The sequence below is a fragment of the Chinchilla lanigera genome, unplaced genomic scaffold, assembly GCF_000276665.1.
Source record: "Chinchilla lanigera isolate Chin_1 unplaced genomic scaffold, ChiLan1.0 scaffold00042, whole genome shotgun sequence".
Classification (NCBI taxonomy): Eukaryota; Metazoa; Chordata; class Mammalia; order Rodentia; family Chinchillidae; genus Chinchilla; species Chinchilla lanigera.
Window position 1 is genome coordinate 6,379,328 of NW_004955443.1, and position 22,844 is coordinate 6,402,171.

Genomic DNA, 22,844 nt, shown 5'->3' on the forward strand with positions numbered 1-22,844 from the left:
GGGAGCGCGCAGGGCGCGGCTCGCGGGGCGCATCGGAGGCTCCCGGGGGCGGGCGGCAGCGCGAGGCCACACTCACTTTGTTCAGCATCTAAAAGGCAAATGCAAAAGAATAACAAAAAACAGTCAGCGACTCGGCGACCTCAGCCCCGCGCTCCCCGGGCAGCCGTGCACCTGGCGCTCACCTCGGGGTTGATCTCCATCGGCTTGAGCTGCATCTTCGCGGACCGTAGAGCAAGACCCAGCCCAGGGAAGAAAAACAGCGAGCGGAGCCGCCCAGGCGGCCGCTTTAAAGCGCCGGCCTGATGCACTGTGGATGCCTGCGCAGGGGCGCAGGGGCAAAACCAAGCGAGGGGGACCCGGCCAGTCCCGGGCAAATGAGCACGGACACCCCCATGCGCAGCGCAGAGTGGTACAGCCGAGCCCCCAAACCTTGCAGTCTCACTCGCCAGTGAGATAATCGGGTGGTTGTGAAAATGGATTTTGTTGGTGGGTGTTTCTTGGATGCATGGAGCAGTCTCTTTGACGGAGTCTTTATTTTTAGCAAAATTTCTGGAAACCCATGCTCTCTACCATCTCAATCATTCAAAACCTCGGGGTCTCTGAAGCATTAAGAAAAAGCACGAATTCAACAGGTATATATTTAACGTAAATGTGTCTCCCAAATCTCGCAGCAGTTTGCTCTTAACCTTAAACATTTCGTCCTCCATGTTATATCAAGCCGGTATCGAGCTCCGGTTGTAACTGATGCCTAAAATAAAGCATAACCTATGTATAACAGCTATTGCGTTAATAATGCTGATGTAATGTGACCCCCAGGGAAGAATTGATTGGTCTTGTGGAAGTGGCAGATACCTGAGGGTTCTGACTGTGATATAAGACCGCAAAGGCAGGCGGATTTAGGAAGCAGATTCAGGGGAAAGATCGGTATGCTTTCAAGAGGAGAAGCCGTGAAAGGAAAATCAGTATTCAAAGAGCAGGAAGCTTTGAATAAAGTACTGGGTTCACACTGCTCCCAGTGAAGAAAGGCAATGGCAATTTTTTAAAGCCCTGTTAAATACTCTGATGACCCCAGCATATTCAAAAGATAGAGGGAAAAAGCATATGCTGAGGGATGAATAAAGCGGGACCAAATCTGTAAGAATTGTGCCAAGCAAGCTAAACCGCAGAATGAAGTGGGCCTTGCAGAAATACTAAGGAAGCAAAACGGTTGGGTAGTTCATCAATATAGTCAGAACAAAATATTGATGATGAGCAGTCCTGCTGCATAGGAAGTCCAGGGTTAATGGATGACAGAGAGAAGGGGGAGAATCTGCAATTTTTAAAGTCACTGGCTCTTCAGTGGATCTTACATGTGTCATCACATTTAATGTATACAGGATCCAATGAAGACGCTCTTTAATGTAGTTATATAAATCAGAATCTGAGGCTTAGAAGGTCACAGTTGAAAAACAGCTGGGGAGTAAACCCTGGTAAATTGGGTTTTCAGAGCTGGTTCTCCACTCAAGAATCCAAAACAGTTTATGTCTGGATTCCTCCTTCAAAAAAAATTACCTTCACACACAAAACAGGAAGGAAGAAAGCATTAGCAAGAAGAACTTAACGGTGAATTTTATGGGTGAGAATTCTACTTCAATAATGCTTCAAAGAAGATGCAAGACAGGCGAGTAGATACACAGGTGCACCTGGTTATCTTGCATGGCTCCTATCCTGTCGGCAGAGACAAACTACATTCCCAGTTTACTTCACTTATTCATTCATTCAACAAATATTGATTAAACATGTGTTCTGCTGGGCACTGAGTTTGTAATTGGGTAAAAAGGAACACAGTAAATGAACACAGAAACGTTCCTCATGCAGCTTTTATAGTAATAAGAATCATGTGAAGATCAAGGCCAGCCTGAACTGCATAGCCAGACCCTGTCTCAAAAAGACAAAAAAAAAAAAAAAGAATCATATGAAAGGGAGCAGAGATTAGGAGTGCCTAACTTAGTGGAGGAATCAGGAAGGCTGCCTCAAGGACCTAAAGGATGTGATGTTTAATCTACAATTATTGTCAAAATAACTAGTAAGAGCGGTCATGAAGTCACTACCAGAAATCTTTATTGAAGATATACGTATATCATATATATTCATTTGTTCAATATATACAATATATTCATGAGGAGGTCTATATGCAAATGTATATATTCATTCACTATATAAAATATATACATGCAAACATGTACATTTAGCCTTTTATGTGCCAGGAAGCATCAGAACAGTGAATAAAAGAACTCCCTGCTTATAAGGAGATGCCAGGACACAAATAAACCTTATTTAAAAAAAAAAAAAAAAGAATGGTAAGTGAAAACATGATGTTGAAATTGCAGACCCAGGAGATTAGCCAAATTCTAGGAATCATAATTTGTGGCTCTTAGAAAAATAGGATAGATACATTTGGAACAAGTTATGCCAGCTGGCACTTATTGACCTTTCTTCTTGGGGTTACTAGCCTGGTGGATGAGCAGAACCTCGTTCTCATATTCATTACGTCGCCAGGACAGGTGTGGGTGGGTGTTATGACTGAAGTGGTTTTGCAGCTTATTTAATTAATTATCCCTTCTAAAAGTCAAATTTTGCTGAATGGAGTTACCACAACCTTTAGCTACCAAGCAATGGTTTTAACCCAGTACTGTGCTATTTTATTAGATCCAAGAGACAGAGAGGGCACAGACCATTGAAAATAAATTACCTAAATGTCAGAACTATGAAATACAGAAAAGTAAGTTAAGATGATTAAATTTAATAGGGTGTTTTGGAGATGGTCACATGACTTTGAATATATTCAAATTCTTTAAGTGTGTTAATGTATCTCAATAAAGCTGTTAAAAATTTAATAGGGATATGTGTAAAGTTCTGATATCAATTACAGTTAACTTTTATTTAACTCTTTTTATTTATATATTTTTTTGGTATCAGGAATCAAACTTACAACCTTGCACTTGCTAGGCAGGTGGTGTGCCACTGAGCTGTAACGACAGCACCTGCAACTCTTCTTTTGCTTGTATAGTTACAGAAGTATATAAGATTTTTTTAAAAACCAAGTAATGGGGCTGGGGGTTTAGCTCAGTGGCAAAGCGCCTGCCTGGCAAGTGCAAGATCGTGAGTTTGGTTCCCGGTACCGGAGAAAAACCAAAAAAAAAAAAAAAAATCAGGTAAAAACAAATCACAATATATCATTAGAACTGTTTAAATTTTAATACAGTACAAAAAGATCAGAAGGATAAACATTTTTGAAAAATCAATTAAATATGCATTAATATGGTATAAGACTTGGCTTTGTGACCAATATGTAAGAAAAGGATTCAAATGTTTTAGAAATGTCAGAATTTGAATATCAAACTATTACAATCTTCCCCTCTACCAAAAATGAGACATTAATTTAATTTTCATCGTAGTGGGTTCCTGGAGGGGTACCTTGAGAAAGCTTCTGAGCCCCCTGAGAGAAACAAAATCTAAGATTGATTAATCATGTCTGCCATGAGCATGGAAAAGAATAACTTTTCCATGGTGTGGTAGCTCACTTCTGTATTCCCAGCTACTTGGGAGGCTGGGGCAAAGGATCATAGGTTTGAGGCCAGCCTGGGCAACTTAGTGAGACCCTGTGTCAAACTAACAGAGGTAGGGATTTAGCTTGGTGTGAAGCTTTGGGTACCGTCACCAATACTAAAAAAATTTTTAAAAGGAAAATGAAGGTCAGAAAAGCTATAATTACATGAATCATGGTAACTAAAATGTGACTGCAGGCAGTCTGCACCCTGCACAACTGATATACCAAAAACTCATGCCTATAAGTGTACAGTTCAATGCTTTGTAGTAGAGTGTAATCATCACCAAGGTCCAGCTCTAGACTATTTCTACTATCCCTTAAAGTTACCTCTTGCTGTTGTGCAGTTTATCTCCTCTCCCAACTCAGCCAACTACTGATATTTCCTAACTGTATAGATTTGCCTATTATGAACAGTTTACAACATGGAATCATGCAATATGTAGTCTTTCACATCTAGCTTTTAGAAAATATTTCTGAAGTTCATTTGTTTTTTAGCCTGTATCAAAACTCAGTTCCTTTTTATGCTGGGTAGTATCCCATTGTATAGCTGTATCACATTTTGTCATCCACTCATTGACTGACAGGTATATGCATTGCTTCTAGTATTTGGCCCCTATGAATAGCAAGCACTATTATGAATGTTTCTGTATACACCTTTATGTGGACAGTTTTTACTTCTCTTCAGTCTCTAGAAGTAGAAATGTTGAGTGGAATGGTGACTCTGTGTTTAACCTCTTAACACACTACCAGCTTGTTTTCCCAAGTGTCTGCACTATTTTACTTTCCCATTAGAAATGTACAAAACTCAGTTTCTCCACATCTTTACCACTCCTACTCTTGTCAGCCTGTACAGTGGGTATGTAATGGTATTTCATTATAATTTCATTTGTATTTTCTATTATTTATGATGCTGGGCATCTTTTTATGATGATTATTAGTCTTTCAAATATTCTTTAATGAAATGTCTATTCAAATCTTATGCCCACTTGTAGCAAGTTTTAATTTTTTTTTTTTTTTTTGGTCCTTTTGAGACAGAGTTTCACTATGCAGTTCAGGCTGGCCTTGAACTCACTTTGTAGCCCAGGATGGTTTGAAACTTGCAATTGTCCTGCCTCAGCCTCCCAAGTACTGGGATTTCAGGTGTGCACCACAACACCCATCTTTCCATTCTTTGACTATTAAAAATAAATAGAAATGAAATTTAAAATAAATAAGTAAATAGAAATAAACACAAACATGGGAGCACAGATGTCTCTTTGACATACTGATTCCATTTCCTCTGAACATATACTCAGTACTGAAGTCACTGGCTCCTGTGGTAGTTCTCTTTTTAATTTTCTGAGGAATCAACATATTGTTTTCCACAACAACTGTACTAATTTACATTCTCTCCAATAGTAGGTAGTGGTTCCTTCTCTTCCACATCTCCACATCCTCACCAGTACTTGTTATATTTTCTCTTTTTTTGATAAAAGGTTTCAACTGAACTTGAACTCACTATGTAGCTCAGGCTGGTCTTGAATTCATGGCAATCCTCCTGCCTCAACTTCTCAAGCGCTGGGATTGTAAGCATGTGCCACCATGCCTGCCCGGTGACCTTTGTCCTTTTGATAATAGCCATTCTAACTGGAGTGAAGTGATACCTTACTGTGGTTTTGATTTGCATTTTCCTGATGTTTAGTGATGTTGAGCACTTCTCAAATATCTGTTAGTCATTTGTGTGTCTTCTTTTAAGAAATTTCTTTTTAGGTCTATTCCCCATTTTTAAATCAGATTGTTGTTTGCTATGAAACTGAGCTCCTTATATAGTCTAAATATTAAGCCCTTGTCAGAGGTATTACAAATATTGGGCCCCATTCTGTAGGTTGTCTCTTCACCCTGTTGATCATTTCCTTTGCCGTACCTCAGCTTTCTACTTTAACTTAATTCCATTCATTCACCTTTGCTCATGTTTCCTGTGCTTTTTGAGGTCTTATTCAAACGATCCTTGCCCATACCAATATCCTGAGGCATTTCTTCTGATTTTCTTTTAGTAGTTTCATAGTGTCAGTCTTACATTTAAGTCTTTAGTCTGTTAGGAGTAGATGCTTGACTGTAGTGAGCGACAGTGGTCTAGTTTCATTATTCTTCATGTGAATATCCAGATTTCCCAGTACCCTCTGTGGAAGAGACTGTTCTTCCCCCAGCATGTGCTCCTAGTACCTGTGTTAGTCAGCTTTGTGTGACTGTAACAAATACCTGAGATAAATCAACTTGAAGAAAGAAAAGATTTATTTTGCCTCACAGTTGAGGTTTCCGTCTGTGCCCAATTGGCCTCGTAACACACACCTGAGATAAAGCAACTTAAAAAGAGAAAAAGCTTATTCTGGCCCACAGGGGAGATTCAGTCCATGAATGATTGGTCTTGTTGCTTTGGGCCAATGGCAGCACGGCACATCATGGCAGGACCCTGAGAAGAGGAGGCCTGCTCGTCTCACAGCTGGGCATGAAAGAGGGAAGGATCGAGGGTCCCAATTCCCTTGAAAAGAATGCCCACAATTATCATAAAACCTCCCACTGAACTCCACCTTTTAAAGGCTTTACCACCTCCCAGTAGTACTACAGGCTGGGAATGAAGCCTTTAACACATGGGTCTTGGGGCATCACTTATCCAGACCATGGTAGGACCTTTGTCAAAGATCAAAGAGAACTCCTAGGTTCTCTATTCTGCTGCATTGGTCTATGTATCTGGTTTTTAAAATAATACCATGCTGTTTTGATTACAATAGCTTTGTAGTATATTTTAATGTCAGCTATGTACTGCCTCCTGCTTTGTTCTTTTTGCTCAAGATTGCTTTGACTATTTGGGGCTAGTTATGGTTTCCTACTAAGTTTAGGATTTTTTTCTAGCTCTGTAAAGAATACCTGGCATTTTGATAGGGATTCCATTAAGTCTGAAGATTTCTTTGCATAGTTTGAACATTTTAACAATGCTGATATTTTTAATCCATGAACATAGGACATCTTTTCATTTCTGTGTATCCTTGGTTTCTTTCATTAGTGTTGTAATATGCAGTGAGCATTTTCCATTGTAGAAATCTTCCACCTATTTGGTTAAATTTATGATGGGAATATTTTATAGTTACTATAAATGACATTTCTTAATCTCTTTTTTCATTATTGGTGTAAAGCAATGTTAATGATTTTTGAATGTTGACTTTGTATCTGCAACTTTGCTGAATTCATACTAAGAGTCTTCGGATGATTTTTTGAGTTTTCTATATATAAGATAACATTATCTGCAAATAGTGATAATTTTTCCTTTCCATGTTAGATTTTTTTTTCTGTTGCTTCGTTGCTTTGGCTAAGATTTCCAGCATTATGTTCCATAGAAGTAATAAAAGTAGACACCCTTGTCTTGGCCCAGATTTTAGAAAGCTTTTGTTTTTCCACAGTTTAGTATGATGTTAACTGTGGGCTTGTTGTATATAGCATTTAATATGTTTAAAATGTTCCTTCTGTACCTAGTTTGTTGTTTTTCTAATGAAGGGATATTGAATTTTTTTAAATGTGTGTGTTTGTGTGTGTGTGTGTGTGTGTGTTACTTAGGATTGAACTCAAGGCCTTCTACATAATAGGAAAGCTTTCCACCATGAAGCTACACGTCCAGCCCAAAATATTGAATTTTATCAAATGCTCTTTCTGTGTCTACTGAGATGATTGTATGGTTTTTGTCCTTCATTTTGTTGAAGTGATGCATCATGTTTTTTGATTTGGATGTGTTGAACCGCTCTCATATCCCCGTGATGAATCTCACTTCATTGTGGTGAATGATCTTTTAAGTGTGCTGTTGGATTTACCTTGCTGTATTTTGTTGAGGATTTTTGTATCTGTGTTCATCCTTGTTGTGTCTTTGTCTAGTTTTGGTATGAAGGTGACACTGTCCTCATAGAACATATGTAAGAAACTTCTCTTCAATATTCTGGAATAAATTGAGAAGAATTGGAATAAGTTCTTCTTTATATTTGGTAGAATTCAGCAGTGAAGCTGCTATGTTCTGGATATGGTTTAAGTGTCTCCATTGTGCTTGAAAGCTTCGTCTTCAGGGTGGTAGTATTAGGAGGTGGTAGGACCAGTGGAAGATAGACTAGTAGGAGGTCCTGGAGTCACTGGGGATGTGACATATTCCTCATGTGAACTCTTGACAGTTTTCCTGTGACCTCTTCAATGGTTTTCGGGAGAGGGTAGAAAAATGAACAGCTCAGCCTCTCCCATCCTCTCTGCTCTTGGTTCAAAATGTGATCAGTCACTTGCTAGCTCCCACTCATGCCCCTGCCATTACTATCAGTGTCACAACTGGTGCAGTCCAGGACCCCTCACCATAGTCTCACATGCCATGTCAGACTCGGGATCTCCAAATGTGGGTTAAATCAACTTCTTTTTCTTCATAAGTAGCCTATGTCAGGCATTTCATCGTAGTGACCCAATACTGACAGATATGGAAACCATCTAGTTCTAGGCTTTTCCTTGGTAGGAGACTTTTAATTACTTATTCAGTTCTGTTACTCTTTATTGGTATTCAGATTTTCTATTTTTTCATGGTTCAGCGTTGATAATGTGCATGTGTCAAGCATTTGTTCTAGCTTATCAAGTTTATTGGCATATAGTTGTTTGTAATAGTTTCTAATAATCTGTTGTATTTCTGTAGTATCAGTTCTAATGTTTTCTTGTTTATCCCTGATTATATTTCAATCTTCTCTCTTTTTCTTTCTTAGTCTAGGTAAGAGTTTGTCAACTTTGTTTACCTTTTCAAAAAACCAACTCTTCATTTTGTTGATTGGAGGGACCACTTTCCTTTGTTTCTACCCTGATCTTTATTATTTCTTTCCAATTTAAAGTTTGGCATGTTCCTATTTTCTAATTTCTTACGGTTGAATGATAGTATATCTATCATTTGTCAAATATATCAAATTATCTTATATTTGATATATTATCAAATATATTTGATATATTATCAGATATTTTGATGTATTTGATATATTATCAAAGATATCAAATATATCTTATATTTGACATCTTTCTGCTTTTTTGATGTAGGCATTGACTGCTCTTAACTTTCCTCTTAGTATTCTTTTGCTGTATCACAAAGGTTGTTATACACAGTGTTTCCAATATAATTTGTTTCAAGAAATTCTGTAATTTCCTTTTTAATTTCTTCATTAATTCACTGGTCTTCAGGAGTATGTTGCCTAATTTTCAGGTACTTGTATAGTACTGAAAGTTTTTCTTGTTAATTGATATCTGGTTTATTGCACTGAGGTTAGAAAAGATACTCGATATGCTTTCAGTTTTTAAAAATTTGTCAAGACTTGTTTTGTGTTCTAGCATCTGATCTATCCTGGAGAATGCCATGTGCTCATGAGAAACAAATGTGTGTTCTGCAGCTGTTGGACAGAATGTTCTGTAGATGTCTGTAGGCTCATCTGGTCTAGGGTGCAGTTTAGTTCTGATGTTCCTTTGTTGATTTTATGCCTGGATGATCTGCCTACCTCATGAAAGTGAAATGTTAAAGTACCCTACTCTTATTATATTGGAATCCATCTCTCTCTATGACTATTAACATTTACTCTATATGTTTGTGTGCCCTGATATTGAGTATGTATATACTTATTATTATTTCTTCTTAATAGTTAATCTTTTTATAATTTTCTTTTGATACCAGGAATCAAACTCAGGACCTTATACTTGCCAGGTAGGCACTGCACCACTGAGCTAAATCCCTGGCTCTTTATAATTGTATAATGACCCTCCTTGTCTGTTTTCATTACTTTTGATTTAAAATCTACTTTATATAATACAAAAGTATGCCTAGTCCTGCTATCTTTATTTATTTATTTTTTGGTTTTTTTGAGACAGGGTCTCACTATATAGTTCAGGCTGCTCCCGAACTCACTATGTAATCCAGGCTGGCCTCAAACTTGTGGCAGTCCTCCTGCCTCAGCCTCCCAAGTGCTAGGATTATAGACATGCACCACCACACCCAGCTATCTTTTAGATTCCATCTGCTCAGAGTATCTTTTTCTAGCCCCTCATTTCAATCTATGCATATTATAGAAGCAGCATATGGTCAGTTTTTTTATCCACTCAGTTACAGTTTTTTTCTTAATTGTAGAGCTTACTCATTTACACTTAAGATAATTATTGATAGATAATATCTTACTACTATCATTTCATTACTTGTTTGTTAGCTTTTTTGTAGTCCTTTGTTTCTCCCTCTCTTATAGCCTTCCTTTGTGGTTAAGTGATTTTCTCTCTTTGCACATTTCTGTTTTGTTTTGTTTTGTTTTGCGACAGGGTCTCACTATGCAGTTCAGGCTGGCCTTGAGTTCACTTTGTATCCCAGGCTGATCTCACACTCCCAACAATCCTCCTGTCTCAGCCTCCCAAGTACTGGGATTACAGGCATGTGGCACCACACCCTGCTCTTTGCACATTTCAATTCCTTATTCTTTACTTTTGATGCATCTATTGTAGGTTTTGTGGTTTCTGTGAGGCTTACACAAATCATCTTTTTATTATAACAAACTTTTGAAATAATAACAAATTAACATTGATTATAAAAATAAGAAAAGAAGTAATGCCAGGCATGGTGGCAATCACCTGTAATCCAAGCATTTGGGAGGCTGAGGCAGGAGGATTGTTGTGAGTTCTAGACCAGCCTGGGCTACAAAGGGAGCTCAAGGCCAGCCTGAATTGCATAGCAAAACCCTGTCTCAAAAAAAAAGGAAAAAAAAAAAAAAGAAAAGTAATAAAAGAAAGATTTAACAATGCTAATTTTTAAAACTCTAAGCTAGGCATGGTGGCAAATTCCTGTAATCTCAGCATTCAGTGTCATTATAAAATTATAAAGAGATTAACAAGCAAGAAGAAATAATAATAAATAATCCATCCTCAATATCAAGGTACACAAACATATGCAGCAAATGTCTATAAACATCATAGACAGAGATGGATTCCAATATAATAAGAGTAGGGTACTTTAACATCTTAGTTTTATGAGGTAGGCAGATCAACCAGGCATAAAATCAACAAAGCAACAGCAGAATGAAACTGTACCCTAGACCAAATGTGCCTACAGCTGAAGCAGGAGGATTGCAAATTAAAGCTCAGCCTGGGCAATTCAGTAACTAGGCAACACTCTTTCTCAAAATTAAACATTAAAAAAAGGGCTGGGGATGTACCTCAGTGCAATCTCCACTACTGCAAAACAATTTAAACAAAACAAAATGAAAAGAAAACCACTACATTTGTACTCCATTGCTCCCACATTTTGAATGTTTGCTGTCCCATTTTATATAATTTTATACTGCATATTCTTAACACATTGTTATTGCTGATATTTTTAGTCTTAATATTAAATATAAAAATGGTTTATACATCATGTTCACAGTATCGTCTGTACAGCTACTCCTAACAGTGACTTTTATATCTTCCAATGTTTTCTTCATATTCATTAGTGTCTGTCTTGGCTTAAAGCATTTTTCTTGTAGGACATGTCTGTATGGTGGTAATAAATTCCCTTGGCATCTTTACCTCTCCTCATTTTTTAAGAATAGCTTTGCTGGCTACCGTGTTCTTGGTTAGCAGTTTGTTTCCTTTAGCACTGTGAATATCTCATCCATTCTCTCCTGGTTAAGAAGTCTGCTATCCAGTGAATTGGAAAATGTGTATGTGTTGTTTGTTTCTTTTCTTTTGCTAATTTCAGAATCTTCTCTTTGGGGGCTGGGGATTTAGCTCAGCGGCAAAAGCGCCTGCCTGGCAAGCGCAAGGTCGTGAGTTCGGTTCCCGGTACCGGAGAAAAACCAAAACAAACAAACAAAAAAAACCAAAACAAAAAAAAAAAAAACAGAATCTTCTCTTTGTCTCAAATCTTTGCGAGCTTATTTATAACATATCTTGGGAAGATTTGGTTGAACTGACTCCTACCAGTTACCTTTAACCTTACCATATCTATAAACTTGTATCCTTGTCTTGGTTCGGGATGTTTTTGATATGATCTCTTTTAATAAACTTTCTACCCTTTTGGCATAATCACGTTTGAACTCCAGTGACCTTTATATTTGCTCTTTTAAAATTGTCCTGAAGTTTTTGTAAGCCTCCTTCATTCTGCTTTATTCTTCCTTCTTTTTTCTCCCTCACCTGTGTTTTTTCAAATAGCCTGTTTTTGAACCCAGTGATCTTTCTTCTTATTTATATGTTATTGATGTTTCATAACGTAGTTTTCCTTGCATTTACTGTACTTCTCAGTCTTTTAAAAAATTTTTTTTTTCATACCAGAAATCAAACTCACAACCTCATGCTTGCCAGGCAGGCACTGTGCCGCTGAGCTACATCCCGTCTCAGTATTTGTTTGAAGTTACTTCACTCTGGTAAGTGCCTGTAATAAAGTGCAGAATTATTTCTCTATACTTTCTTGAATTTCATTAAGTTTCTTTAAAACAGCTATTTTAAACTCTCTAAGATTTCATATATATCAATTCCTTCACAGTCAGTTTCTGGCATGCTCTTTTGTCCATTGGATGAGGTCTTGGGTCCTTAAAGTTCTTGATGCTTATTGGCGTATGATGACATCCGCTCATTGAAGGGTTCGATTTTTATTTCACTCTTTGTAATCTGGTTTTGTTTGTTCCTGTCCTTCTAAGGAATTTAAACAGGCTTATGCTCTCTGATCCTGTGGTCACTGTGTCTATCTGAACCCTAGATGGCTCCCCTAGTCTACGTTTGCCATGAGTCTGCTGTTGGTGTGTCATCACTATTTTAGCACTAAAGAGTGTCCCAAGCCCAAGTTTGTCTCAAATCTGCAGTTGGTATGTTGTTCCAAATGGGCTATGGAAGTGTCTGAAAAGATTATTCCATTTCACAAGTGTCCACCTAGGGCCAGTACAGGCCTGGATGCCTCTTCCGTGGTCACTAGTTTGTCATCAGGCACGCAGGATTCTCCCTAGCACTGTGCTCCCTATGGAAGTCAGGACCACGACTCCAAAACAACAGTCCTTGCCTACTCTCCTCTTTCTTCCCTATGTGGACAGTACCTGTCCATTTCGTGTTATCTGAAGTTGGAGGAGTTATAGGATGAAGAGTCCCATGGCCACCAATGCTGTAATAGTGGGTTATACCCAGAGCCCACAGCATACCAAGACCACACAGACACAGGTCCAAAGCCCATGTTACTATCTCCTGCCTGCTGTTTTGGTGTTCCTTGTGACCAAACTCTGCTGCATCCAGATGGAGGTAATGCTGGACAGAAAACAAAGCACATCCCATCAAGGCCTCAGGTCTCCAGCTGACCCTGAAGTGGGTAGGCACTGGCTTGCAGGCACTGGGAGCTTCCTCACACTGAACTTTCACAGCCAAGCACTGAATTCCAACTCTGTCCTGTGTTCATCTCCCTGTCACATGCTCTTAATGTCCCTCTCTGCACTGTGCTATCCAAGGTTCATGGAGGGGTAGTGGAGGCAGTGTCTTGGTCACCAGGATAACAAGCTAGAGTTCTGTCCATGCACACTGTCCTGGGAGCATGAGCCGTGTGGCTCTGTCCAGTGCTGCTTCCTGTGGCAGGCGTGCAGTGTGTTCCAAGCCCAATACATGTACATGCTTACTGCCTCCCTCCTGAAAGTCTTTTACTATTATTATGCTAACACTAGGCACTGTGATCCCTTCCCTGATTTCCTTAGATCTTGTGAAGGTAGTTGCATTAAACTGGTGTTTCTGTGGGGAGACAAGTCACTAGAGAGTCTATTTCCCTGCCTTTTTGCTCTGCCTTTCTACTTAGATTTTTAAAATTCTTCCAGTAATATTTTATAGTTTTCACATCCTTTGTTTTAAAATTTATTTTAAAGTATTTTATGGGTTTTGATGTTATTGTAAAACTGTTGTCTTCCTTTAATCTTCAGATTGTTCATGGATAGTACAAAGAAATGTTTTTATATTCCTGCAACTTCGCTAAAAGTCGTTTTTAGTTCTAGTTTCTAGATCAAAAGCAACACCTAAAAAAAAAAAAAAAAGGCAGCACCTCTAACATGCTAAGTATAAGTTCGTCTAGCCCTGGGCGATGTCTGCAGTCATTTTGTTTTAATTCTTACCTTCCTTTGTTGCCTAACTGCATAAAGATCACTGTGTCTCGTAGTGAGGGATCAGTCAATGCTGATCAGAGATTATGCTCAAATACCTAGAGCCTGCAAGGTTTCCGCGTTTTGCGATGGATTTCTGTTTGGTTTGGGGAGTGTATTCCAAATTTGGGAAGTTTTCAAGTCTGCCTTGGATAGTGTTTCCCTTGGCCTCCTGAGGTCTCTCCTACATGTGTACAGGTGCCAGGTGCCCAGACATTTGAGGAGGAAGACTTGTCCGTGTCCTCAATGCCGGTCCATTTCCAGGAGCTTCCTTGTAAATTTCTAGCTGGTGCTCTGGTCACTGCTCACTTAACTGAGACTGCAGGCTCAGTCTTTTCCAAGACGAAGGCTTTTCCTGTTCATCGGGCACAGATTTCCTGCCTCCGCTCCGCATCAAGTCCAACTCGTCTTCTGCTGCCTTTCAAGGCCAGTTCCATCCTTGTCAAACTATTGTGCCAACCATGCTGTTGTAGGGATTGGGCAGGATCCCTGAGAATGAATAAAAAAAACCATCAGAGATGTCATCATTCTTGCCAGAGCCCAGCAGTGTACAGTGTGTGTGCGTGCGTGCGCGCGCGCGTGCGCATGTGTGTGCGTGTGCATGCACATGGATTCCTTATTTGTTTTTGCCTTCAGTTGAATTTTAGACCCCTAAAATTACTATTGGCCACTTAGGTTGATATGCTCAGGTTCATTTGCTCACCACTGACCAAATCAAAGGTGCCATTTGTTCTGATAAAAAGGACTTATTAAAAGCTGTCATTGAGGAGATGGAGGGGCCTCATCACCCAAATCACCATCTCGCTGAGTAGGGATATGTTAGGATATTTAATAGCAAGAAATAGTGCAGGAAGGGAATACAATGAGACAACAGGCACATTCAGGCTTGTTCCATCTCTCCCCCGACACAAACCTCTCTCTGCCTTCTAGTACAGGTAGCACAGCGGGAGCTGAGAAGCCTCTCCTCTCCACATGCTGGAGTTGGTGCGACACCTCAGGGCCAATCCTCCTTCCACTGTTCTAAAAAAGGTAGAATATAAAATAAAGACCCAGGAAACCTCTGAAGCTCTAGGCCAGAGCACATACGTGTTATATTTCCTGGCCTAGCATTCAGTGACCTTTTCTCTACTCAGACCTTATTAAAAGTTCCTAAGTATGGACTGTACCTCATCCATGTGATTTAATCACAGTTCTGAGGTATGAGAGTTCTGAGGTATGCATGCTCTTGAAACCCCCTGAGATGACCCAGCACCATTCAAGCATTCCTGTCAATCTAACCTCAGGGGCCCAGTGAGAGACACCTGGGCTGGAGTGCACATCCTTTCAATTTAAAAAGCCTGACTTATCTCTGTGTTGTGTGCTTTTTTTTTTCCTGCCATCCCGGCACCACTTTTCTGTTCGTGCCACGTTTTTGTCAGTATGGACCTTCTTTGAGCACTTCTTCCTGTAACCTTCAATAAATGCAACTACTTTTCATTTGCTATTGGATGTACACTGGCAATTCTTTGCTTGTTGTACACAAGAATCTCTGGATCCATCCCACAGTACCACTTCCCTGACATCCTGGCATCAGCACCTACATATTTTATCCATTCATCTAGACTGAGGTGAGATGAGTGGCCGTTTATGCCTTTGGCCTGGAGAAGCCATTTGTCTCTAAAGGAAAAAAAAATCTAACTTTTAAAGTTGCATTTTGCTGTGCTAGTTACAAATGAAATTTTTATGCCAGGTGTGGTGATATAAACCTGTAATCTCAAGGCTGAGGCATGAGTGAGTCCAGCCTGGGCCACATAGGGAGTTCAAGGGCAGCCTGAACTATGTTTGACCCTGTCTAAAAATTTCTTTTGGCAATTCTGTTGAGTTTCATAATTGTTTATTGGAGGAATGATTTGTTGATTTCCTTCCTATGTTATACTTGGAAGGAAGTTCCTGAACACTTGCTAAATTCCAGGCACTAGGAATTCCAATAATAGCCCTCTAAGAATAGTAATGTCAGAGATGGGCATGGTGGTGCATGCTGTAATCCCAGCACTTGGGAGGCTGAGGCAGGAGGACTGTTGCAAGTTTGAGGCCAGCCTGGGCTACAAAGTGAGTTCAAAGTCAGCCTGAACTGCACAATGAGACACTGTCTCAAAAAAAAAAAAAAAAGGAAAAGAAAAAGAGAATGATAATGCCATGGTCCACATTTTCCAGCTGAGAACACAGGCTTAGCCAGATAAAGTATTGTGCTGAAAGTTGTTCAGTGACACAAATATAAGGCTAACTGTAGAGCTGGTTTACCTAAACCAGTATGCCATACCCCCTTTGCCCCTCTTTCCTAGCTTGTACTGAGTAATTAACTCCTTCTCTAGCACTTGGTCTTCCTCCTACACCGTGTAGATTAATTTTCTCCCATTTTTATCACCCAAGACAAAATATATGTACTTTTTCTGAAATGAAAATATCAGTTCTAATTCTTTGTCATTCAAATAAATTGCAGTTTATAACATTTAATGAAGCATTTGAAATACAGCATGCGTGTGTACGTCTGGCTGGACCAGTCTCCGTTTCCCAGGGGTGGCCAGAGCAAGAATCAGGGGCCGTTGCCCCAACTGTTAGATAACTTGAGGATCCAGACTCTTAAGAGCAGTAAGATCTGGTGTCTCAGGACTGAGTTCTTTGTATGGCTTGCTTTTCTATGGAACTGTTATAGGCAGCTGAGTTAGATAGAAATATTACAGGCGGTCAGACAGGGCCAGGCCCTCAAGGAGCCAGTATGGAAGACAAGATACCTTGCAAATGGAGAGGTGGTACTTGCTTCCGGCCAGATCTCAAGACTAAAGTTTAAACAAGCACACCCACTTACCTCCCAAGGGATGGACCTCAGGGATTGGTATTCTAAATAGAAAGTGATCATCTTGAAGAGTCCCTGACTGTATTCATTCCCTTCCAGGAAGAGCCCCTGTTCTGTATTCATGCCCCCTTGCTTCGTGACTCACTTCCCCATTTGATCCCAATTTAATCAATTTTACCTGAACGATTCTTATTGGCTGACCATAGTTTTGTCCATTTTTCCCCTACCTTGGACCCACCTCACCTCGTGGTTCTGCTCTATAAAAGTCCTCAGAAAAGATAGAGTCTTGGGTAACCCACTCCCACTCAGGGGACCCCCTTCTGTTCCTCTCTTAGACAGAAGCTTTCATTTCTTTCCCTCAATAAATATATTCTGCTCTTAACCTCCATTGTTCCTAAAATTCATTCTTCGATTTTAGAGAACATGAATTTGTCCCAGATATCATTGAGGTTGGGCGTTTTTATTTTCCTGTATCAGAACTACCAATGGGATTGCCATTAGGAATGTCCACCCTCCCTCCTCCATAGCCAATGCATTGAAAATAGCCGGGGATATAGCTCAGCGGCATAAGTGTTTGCCTGGCAAGCCTGAGGTCGTGAGTTCAATTCCCAGAGCCAAAAAAGAAAAGAAAAGAAAATAGGATTGTCTCCAGTCAGTAGTAACTGAGAGAAATAATGAAGCTCATGGAAGCTGACCCCATTCAGTATCAAAAAGTAAGAAGGGCTTCTGGTTGATTCCTGCCCAAATAGATCTCAAGCACAAGGAGAAATTTGATAATGTTAAGCAAAGGAAACAAAAGACCTATCCCTAGTTCAACTTGGCAAGTGAAGCACCTGGGGTAACGAAACCTGGCCAAAGAAAAGCAAGGCTTAGAGAAACATCAAGATCCTGGTGTTTGGTTTTTGGGTTTTTTTGGTTTTGGCTTTGGTTTTGAGTACTGGATATTGAACCCAAGACCTTCATATTGAGCTACATTCTCCAAGTCTTTTTCAGTTTTTAATTTTGAGACAAGATCTCTCTAAGTTGCTAAGTTGCCTGGGTTGGGCTCAAACTTGCCTTCTGCCTGCCTCAGCCTCCCAAAATACTGATGATAACAGGAGAATGAAACTTCCAACCTGCTAGATGTCTGAAACGCTGAATTCATGTTCCCTAAAATGAGGGAATGAATTGTAGGAACAACAGAAGTTAAGAGTAGGAAGAACTTATTGAGAGAAAGAAAATTTCTGCCTAAGAGGGACAGAAGGGGACCCAGAAGTGGGTCACCCACCAACCCTGCTTCTCAAGGGTGTTAAAGCAAAGCCACAAGGTGAGGCAGACCTAAGGTGGGACAGAACTATAATCAATCAATAAGATTACAAGTATAGTCGCTTAGATAATATCTCACGGCAAATCATAGGATGGGTGTGAGGTGGGACAAAACTACGGTCAGCCAATAAGTATACAAGAAGGATGGATAGACGCTTGGGTAATATTGATTAAATGGGGATCAAATGGGGAAACAAGTCACATAGCAAGCATACAGTGGCAGACAAGGACTTTCTGGGAAGGAGACATGCTCCTTTGGTGCCCCACCCCAGGGTGATTGATGCCTACTTAGAATATCAATCACTGTTCTTCCTCCCTACAGGAACTATATGGCCGTGCGTGAGTAGTTCTTTCTCTTGAAGCCTGGCCTTCAGTGAATGCGCCTCCAGCCACAGTTGTCTTCTGCACTGACTTCTCTAGGGCGCAGCCCTGTCTGACTGCCTACCACATTTCTGCTAACTTAGCTATCTATAATACTGGGATTACGGGTGTGTGGCATGATGCCCGGCTTTGCTGTGTATCTTTTGCTTGCAGTGTCCTGTCCCCTGAAACAAGGTGCATTCCTCATGGTTGTCATGGATAGCCCTTGGGGGGGAAAGGGGATTTCTTCCTCTACTGCCTTAAACAAAGTGCTAAAGTCTCTTTACTATCAAAGATAGTAAAATAAGTAAATGATACCAAATAAATGCAAGAGATAATTGTCCCAATCAGCTCCTTTCTGAAAGTTGAACCATCAAAGGGCTCAAGGGGGTGGCTAAGGGAACTTTGCTTGGAGAAAAGTTCTGCCCTTGTCTCCTAGGAGTCAAAGAACCTGGTAAGGGCAGCATGTGGCTTAACTCCCTTCTCCCTAAGGCATTAATGGGCCCCAAATGTGGAGACCAAAGCTCTCAGGCAGCTTTCTCACATACGTCTGTGAGCAATGCTGGGCCGCTGTACAGGCTCAGACAGAGGCAGCTGTCTAGTCAGTGTTAGGGCAGTTCCGCAGTTTATGGGAGCCAACCCTGAAGACCCAGCCCCAAGACTACTTCCCAGGTCTTCCAGTGGTTGTGTAGTACTGGGTTCCCTGCACTGTATCCATTTCTTAAAATACCAGGAGTAGTTTTGGAACCTTGTACTGATGTGCTGCGTATAGTGCAGGTAAACAATAGAGCCGAGGGGCGCGGGGATATAGCTCAGTGGCATAAGTGCTTGCCTGGCAAGCCTGAGGTCATGAGCTCAATTCCTGTTCCAAAAAAAACCAGAAAAACTCAATAGAGCTGAGGGAATCACTGCTTCCACACTTTTAAGCAGCACCTAGGGCCATTCCTCCTTCCAGTGTCCTAAAAGAGGTGGAAAATAGCATAACAAAATCTCAGGTAATCTCGGACACTGGACTGAGAGCACAGGTGTTGAATCTCCTAGATTGGCCTTCAGTCACCTTCACCCCCACTCACACCTCATTAAGGGTTCATGAATATGCACTACATATCATGCATGTAATTAAGATCAGAGGGGACGCTGGGAGAGACATGCCTATTGAGATCCCCTGAAATGACACAATACTGTCAATCATTCTAAAGACTCATCCGGGCATGGTGGTACAGGGCTGTAATCCCAGCCCTCAGGAAGGAGGCCAAGGCAGGAGGATTGCTGCAAGTTTGAGATCAGCCTGGGCTACAAAGTGAGCTCTAGGCCAGCCTGAACTGCACAGGGAGACCATCTCAAAAAGACAAAAAAAAAAAAAAAGACTCAGGGAGAGGCATCCGGCCTGAGGTGCATATCCTTTAAATTGCCAAAGCTTGACTCATCTGTGTAGAGTGCGCTGTGCTGTGTGTGCAGTCCTTTTGCTCTCTGTCATCCCAACTCCACTTTTCTGTTCATGCCATATTTTTCTTGGCATGGACTTGTCCTGAGCACAATGTCCCATGATCGTCAATAAATGTAGCTATTTTGCACTTGTCACGTGGACTGTGTGCTTGCAATTCTTTGTTCATCACACAAAAGTTCCTGGAATTTATATGCTGAGTTCATCATATGGCAACATGCATACAAGTATGGTACATGAGAAAATCTTAGGTGAATCACAACATGTAGTAATGCCTGTCTTTTTTGTGCATGTTTGTGGTATCTAATGTTTCCACTCCTCGTGTGGAGTTGCTATATGTACGTACCTTAAGTCCTTATTTCATCCCCTTTCCTTCCCTTCCCTCCTTTCCTTTCATCTCTTGATCCACTTCCCTTTTCAAAGTGATATATCTCTCTATTTCCTATTATCTATCTTTATTTATACTTTGGGGTTTCTCATATAAGAAACACCATACAGTGTTTAAGCTTGCCTGTTTGATTTATTTCACTTAACATTGTGGTCTCAAGGTGCATCCATTTTCCTACAAATGATTCAAGTTTATCTTTCTTCATGGCAGTGTAGTACTCCACTGTGGTTAATACTGCATTGTTTTAATCCATTCATGTGCTGACTGATACATAGGCTACTTTCAAAATGTGGCTATTATGAATTGTGCTGCTATAAACATAAGTATGTATCTATCCCTGCAATGTGATGTTTTTAACTCTTCTGGGAAGATACCTAGAAAGAGAATAGCTGGGCCAAAGGGAATTGCTAGTTTTAGTTTTTTGAGTAATCTCCACACTGATTTCTGTAGTGATTGTACTAGTTTATATTCCCACCCTTGATCATAAAAAGTCTATGTATGTTCTTGTATGTGTGTATAATTAGAACATTGTTTATGATTTCTCAGACATTAAATCTGTGGTGCCTAAACTATACTAAGTAAAACAACAACAACAACAAAAATATATATATGGAAATATATATATGGAATCAAATTCAGGATCTCATGCTTGCCAGGCAGGCGCTATGCCACTGAGCTGTAGCTCCGGCCCATAAATAATATTTTTGATCTTTGTGGGTATGGTAAAAATCATAGAAGTCATCCCCGAATCCTGACGTGATGACCCTGCCGTAATGACGAAGGACTTGTGCTCTTACCAGCTGAATGGGTAAAACATGCAATGTACTTATGAAGGCATGATGGTCAAGCACGAAACCAAAGCTCTCTATATATTTTGAGGAGTACTTTGACCTGAAGTAAGAAGTGATCCAAGAAAAAGGTGAGGAAAGACATCTTTTTCATAATGCAAGCCACGCTGTGTGTGTTATCCCCACGGAATCCTCATATCAGCCTCTGGCATCCATACTTCTAACTTGATTTTGCAGATAAGTAAACTGAAGCCTCAGTGAAACCATTTAACTTGCTAAAAGTTACATGGATACTAAGGGTCTAACTCAAGGTTAAAACCAGCTGTGTCTAATATCAAAAACTCTGCACAGCACAGCATGGTGGCACATACCTTAATTCTAGCTACTTGGGAGGCTGAGACAGGAGGATCAGAAGTTTGAAGCCAGCCCAGGCAACTTAATGAGACCCTCTCTCAAAATAAAAAAAGGCGGGGGATATAGCTCAATGGTAGTGTGCTCCTGGGTTCAATCTACAGTACCCCCAAAAAAACCTGTGTGCACCCAGCTTTCCCGCTTCCCCTCTCTGCCTCTTATCTGAAGTGTAGCGCTACAACCTTAGTCATAACTACTGTAAGGATGGTTTAAGCTCTGCTACAGAAAAGAAAGTAGTCAAATGACTTCCACACTGTCCAGGGTCACAGTGGGTCACACAACTCCCTGATAAGCACGATTCACCTTGAGATTGAAGAGTGTGGTTGAAATTTATAATTGGCATGACATTAATTATTGACAAAGTACTTCCTCAATACTTTCAAACTTACTTGGCAATTCCTTAGTCAGTAATGCTTCTCCAGATGTAAAGTTCTGACATTCAGATATTTTAAGTTCAAAAATAGCACAATAAAAATGATATATCGTGCAAAGAAAATGCTGCACTTAGTTCCCACGGTAAAGTCAATTTTCCTCCCGTTTCCTAAAAGCAGTTCATTAACTCTGTTGTCACAAGTGTCTCTGGGGGAAGAACAAGAGAAATGTGAGGGGAGAAAGTACAAGTTCTTCTTGTTGAATTTAACCTGCATATATTCATCTAACAAAAAATTTTGAGCACCTACTATGTGCTGGGCACTATGCTAGACCAGATAGGGAGAAGGGATGGCAAATGACAGACAGAAGACATAGACCATGTTTCCTGGATGTTTAAAACTTCATCGCCTTTAAGATAAATCATTAATTTAAGAGCTCCTTTTGCAGGGATGGGTATATTGAATGTACACTTGTCTTTTTAAAAATGTTTAAACATAGAAAATGAGCACATTTCAGAAACATAGAAACAGTGGATTTTTTAAAATCAGGCTCTTCCCAGTCAACTTGTGTGCAAGACAGCTCACAGTATGCACCGTTCGCAGTGAAGGAAAAATGTCTTCCATTCTTGAGGAACATAGAGAGGCTAGCGGTGTAGGAGAAGCGTAACAGCACTGGTAGCAGATAACGAGGTGCCCTTGGTGCAAGGGAAGTCCAGACCCAGCCCTGCTATTCTTGTGGAAGCATAAAACTGGAGATAAGGAGGGCTGCACTGGCGTGTGTCAGCCCCGCGTGGCGTGGATGCAGGGAGCCTTATTAATGTCTTTGCATCTCACTTTCCGTAACAGCCCAATGAGAATTAGATGAACCTTGAGGTTTCTTTTGATTCCAGAATAGCAAGAGCCACAAGCCACAGAAAATAAGAAGTATTTAGACCCATTTATGTAAAAGCTTGGGTTAAGTCTGCAGTAGTCTGTCCTTAGCCCAAATGTTTCTCTTTTTGAAGTTTTGGTTAACTGTAGACATAAAAATACAGGAAGATATTTGAGAGACAAAGAACATAACTTTTATTAGAGTATATTGTTATAACTGTGGCATTTTACCATTAGTTTTTGCTGTTACTCTTTTCCTGTGACTCATTTAGAAGTGAAACTTTCTCATAGGTATGCATGTACAGAAAAAAAGCAAATAAAAAGGGACTCTTCTACT

General features: G+C 40.2%; 1 protein-coding gene across 2 annotated transcripts in view; it reads right to left on the minus strand.

Moving 5' to 3' along the window:
* The window catches only part of Uchl1 (ubiquitin carboxyl-terminal esterase L1 (ubiquitin thiolesterase)), a 12,120-nt gene extending 11,809 nt beyond the window's left edge, over positions 1 to 311 (minus strand). The window contains exons 1-2 of one of the 2 annotated variants that reach the window (XM_013518123.1): positions 183 to 311; positions 77 to 88 (exon numbers count right to left, since the gene is read on the minus strand). In XM_013518123.1, the coding sequence (XP_013373577.1) occupies positions 77 to 88; positions 183 to 215 (45 nt within the window). In that variant the 5' untranslated portion in view covers positions 216 to 311. The remainder of the gene's footprint in view (positions 1 to 76; positions 89 to 182) is intronic. The other variant, XM_005391935.2, reaches the window with a different exon arrangement.
* Positions 312 to 22,844: the final 22,533 nt, after the last annotated feature.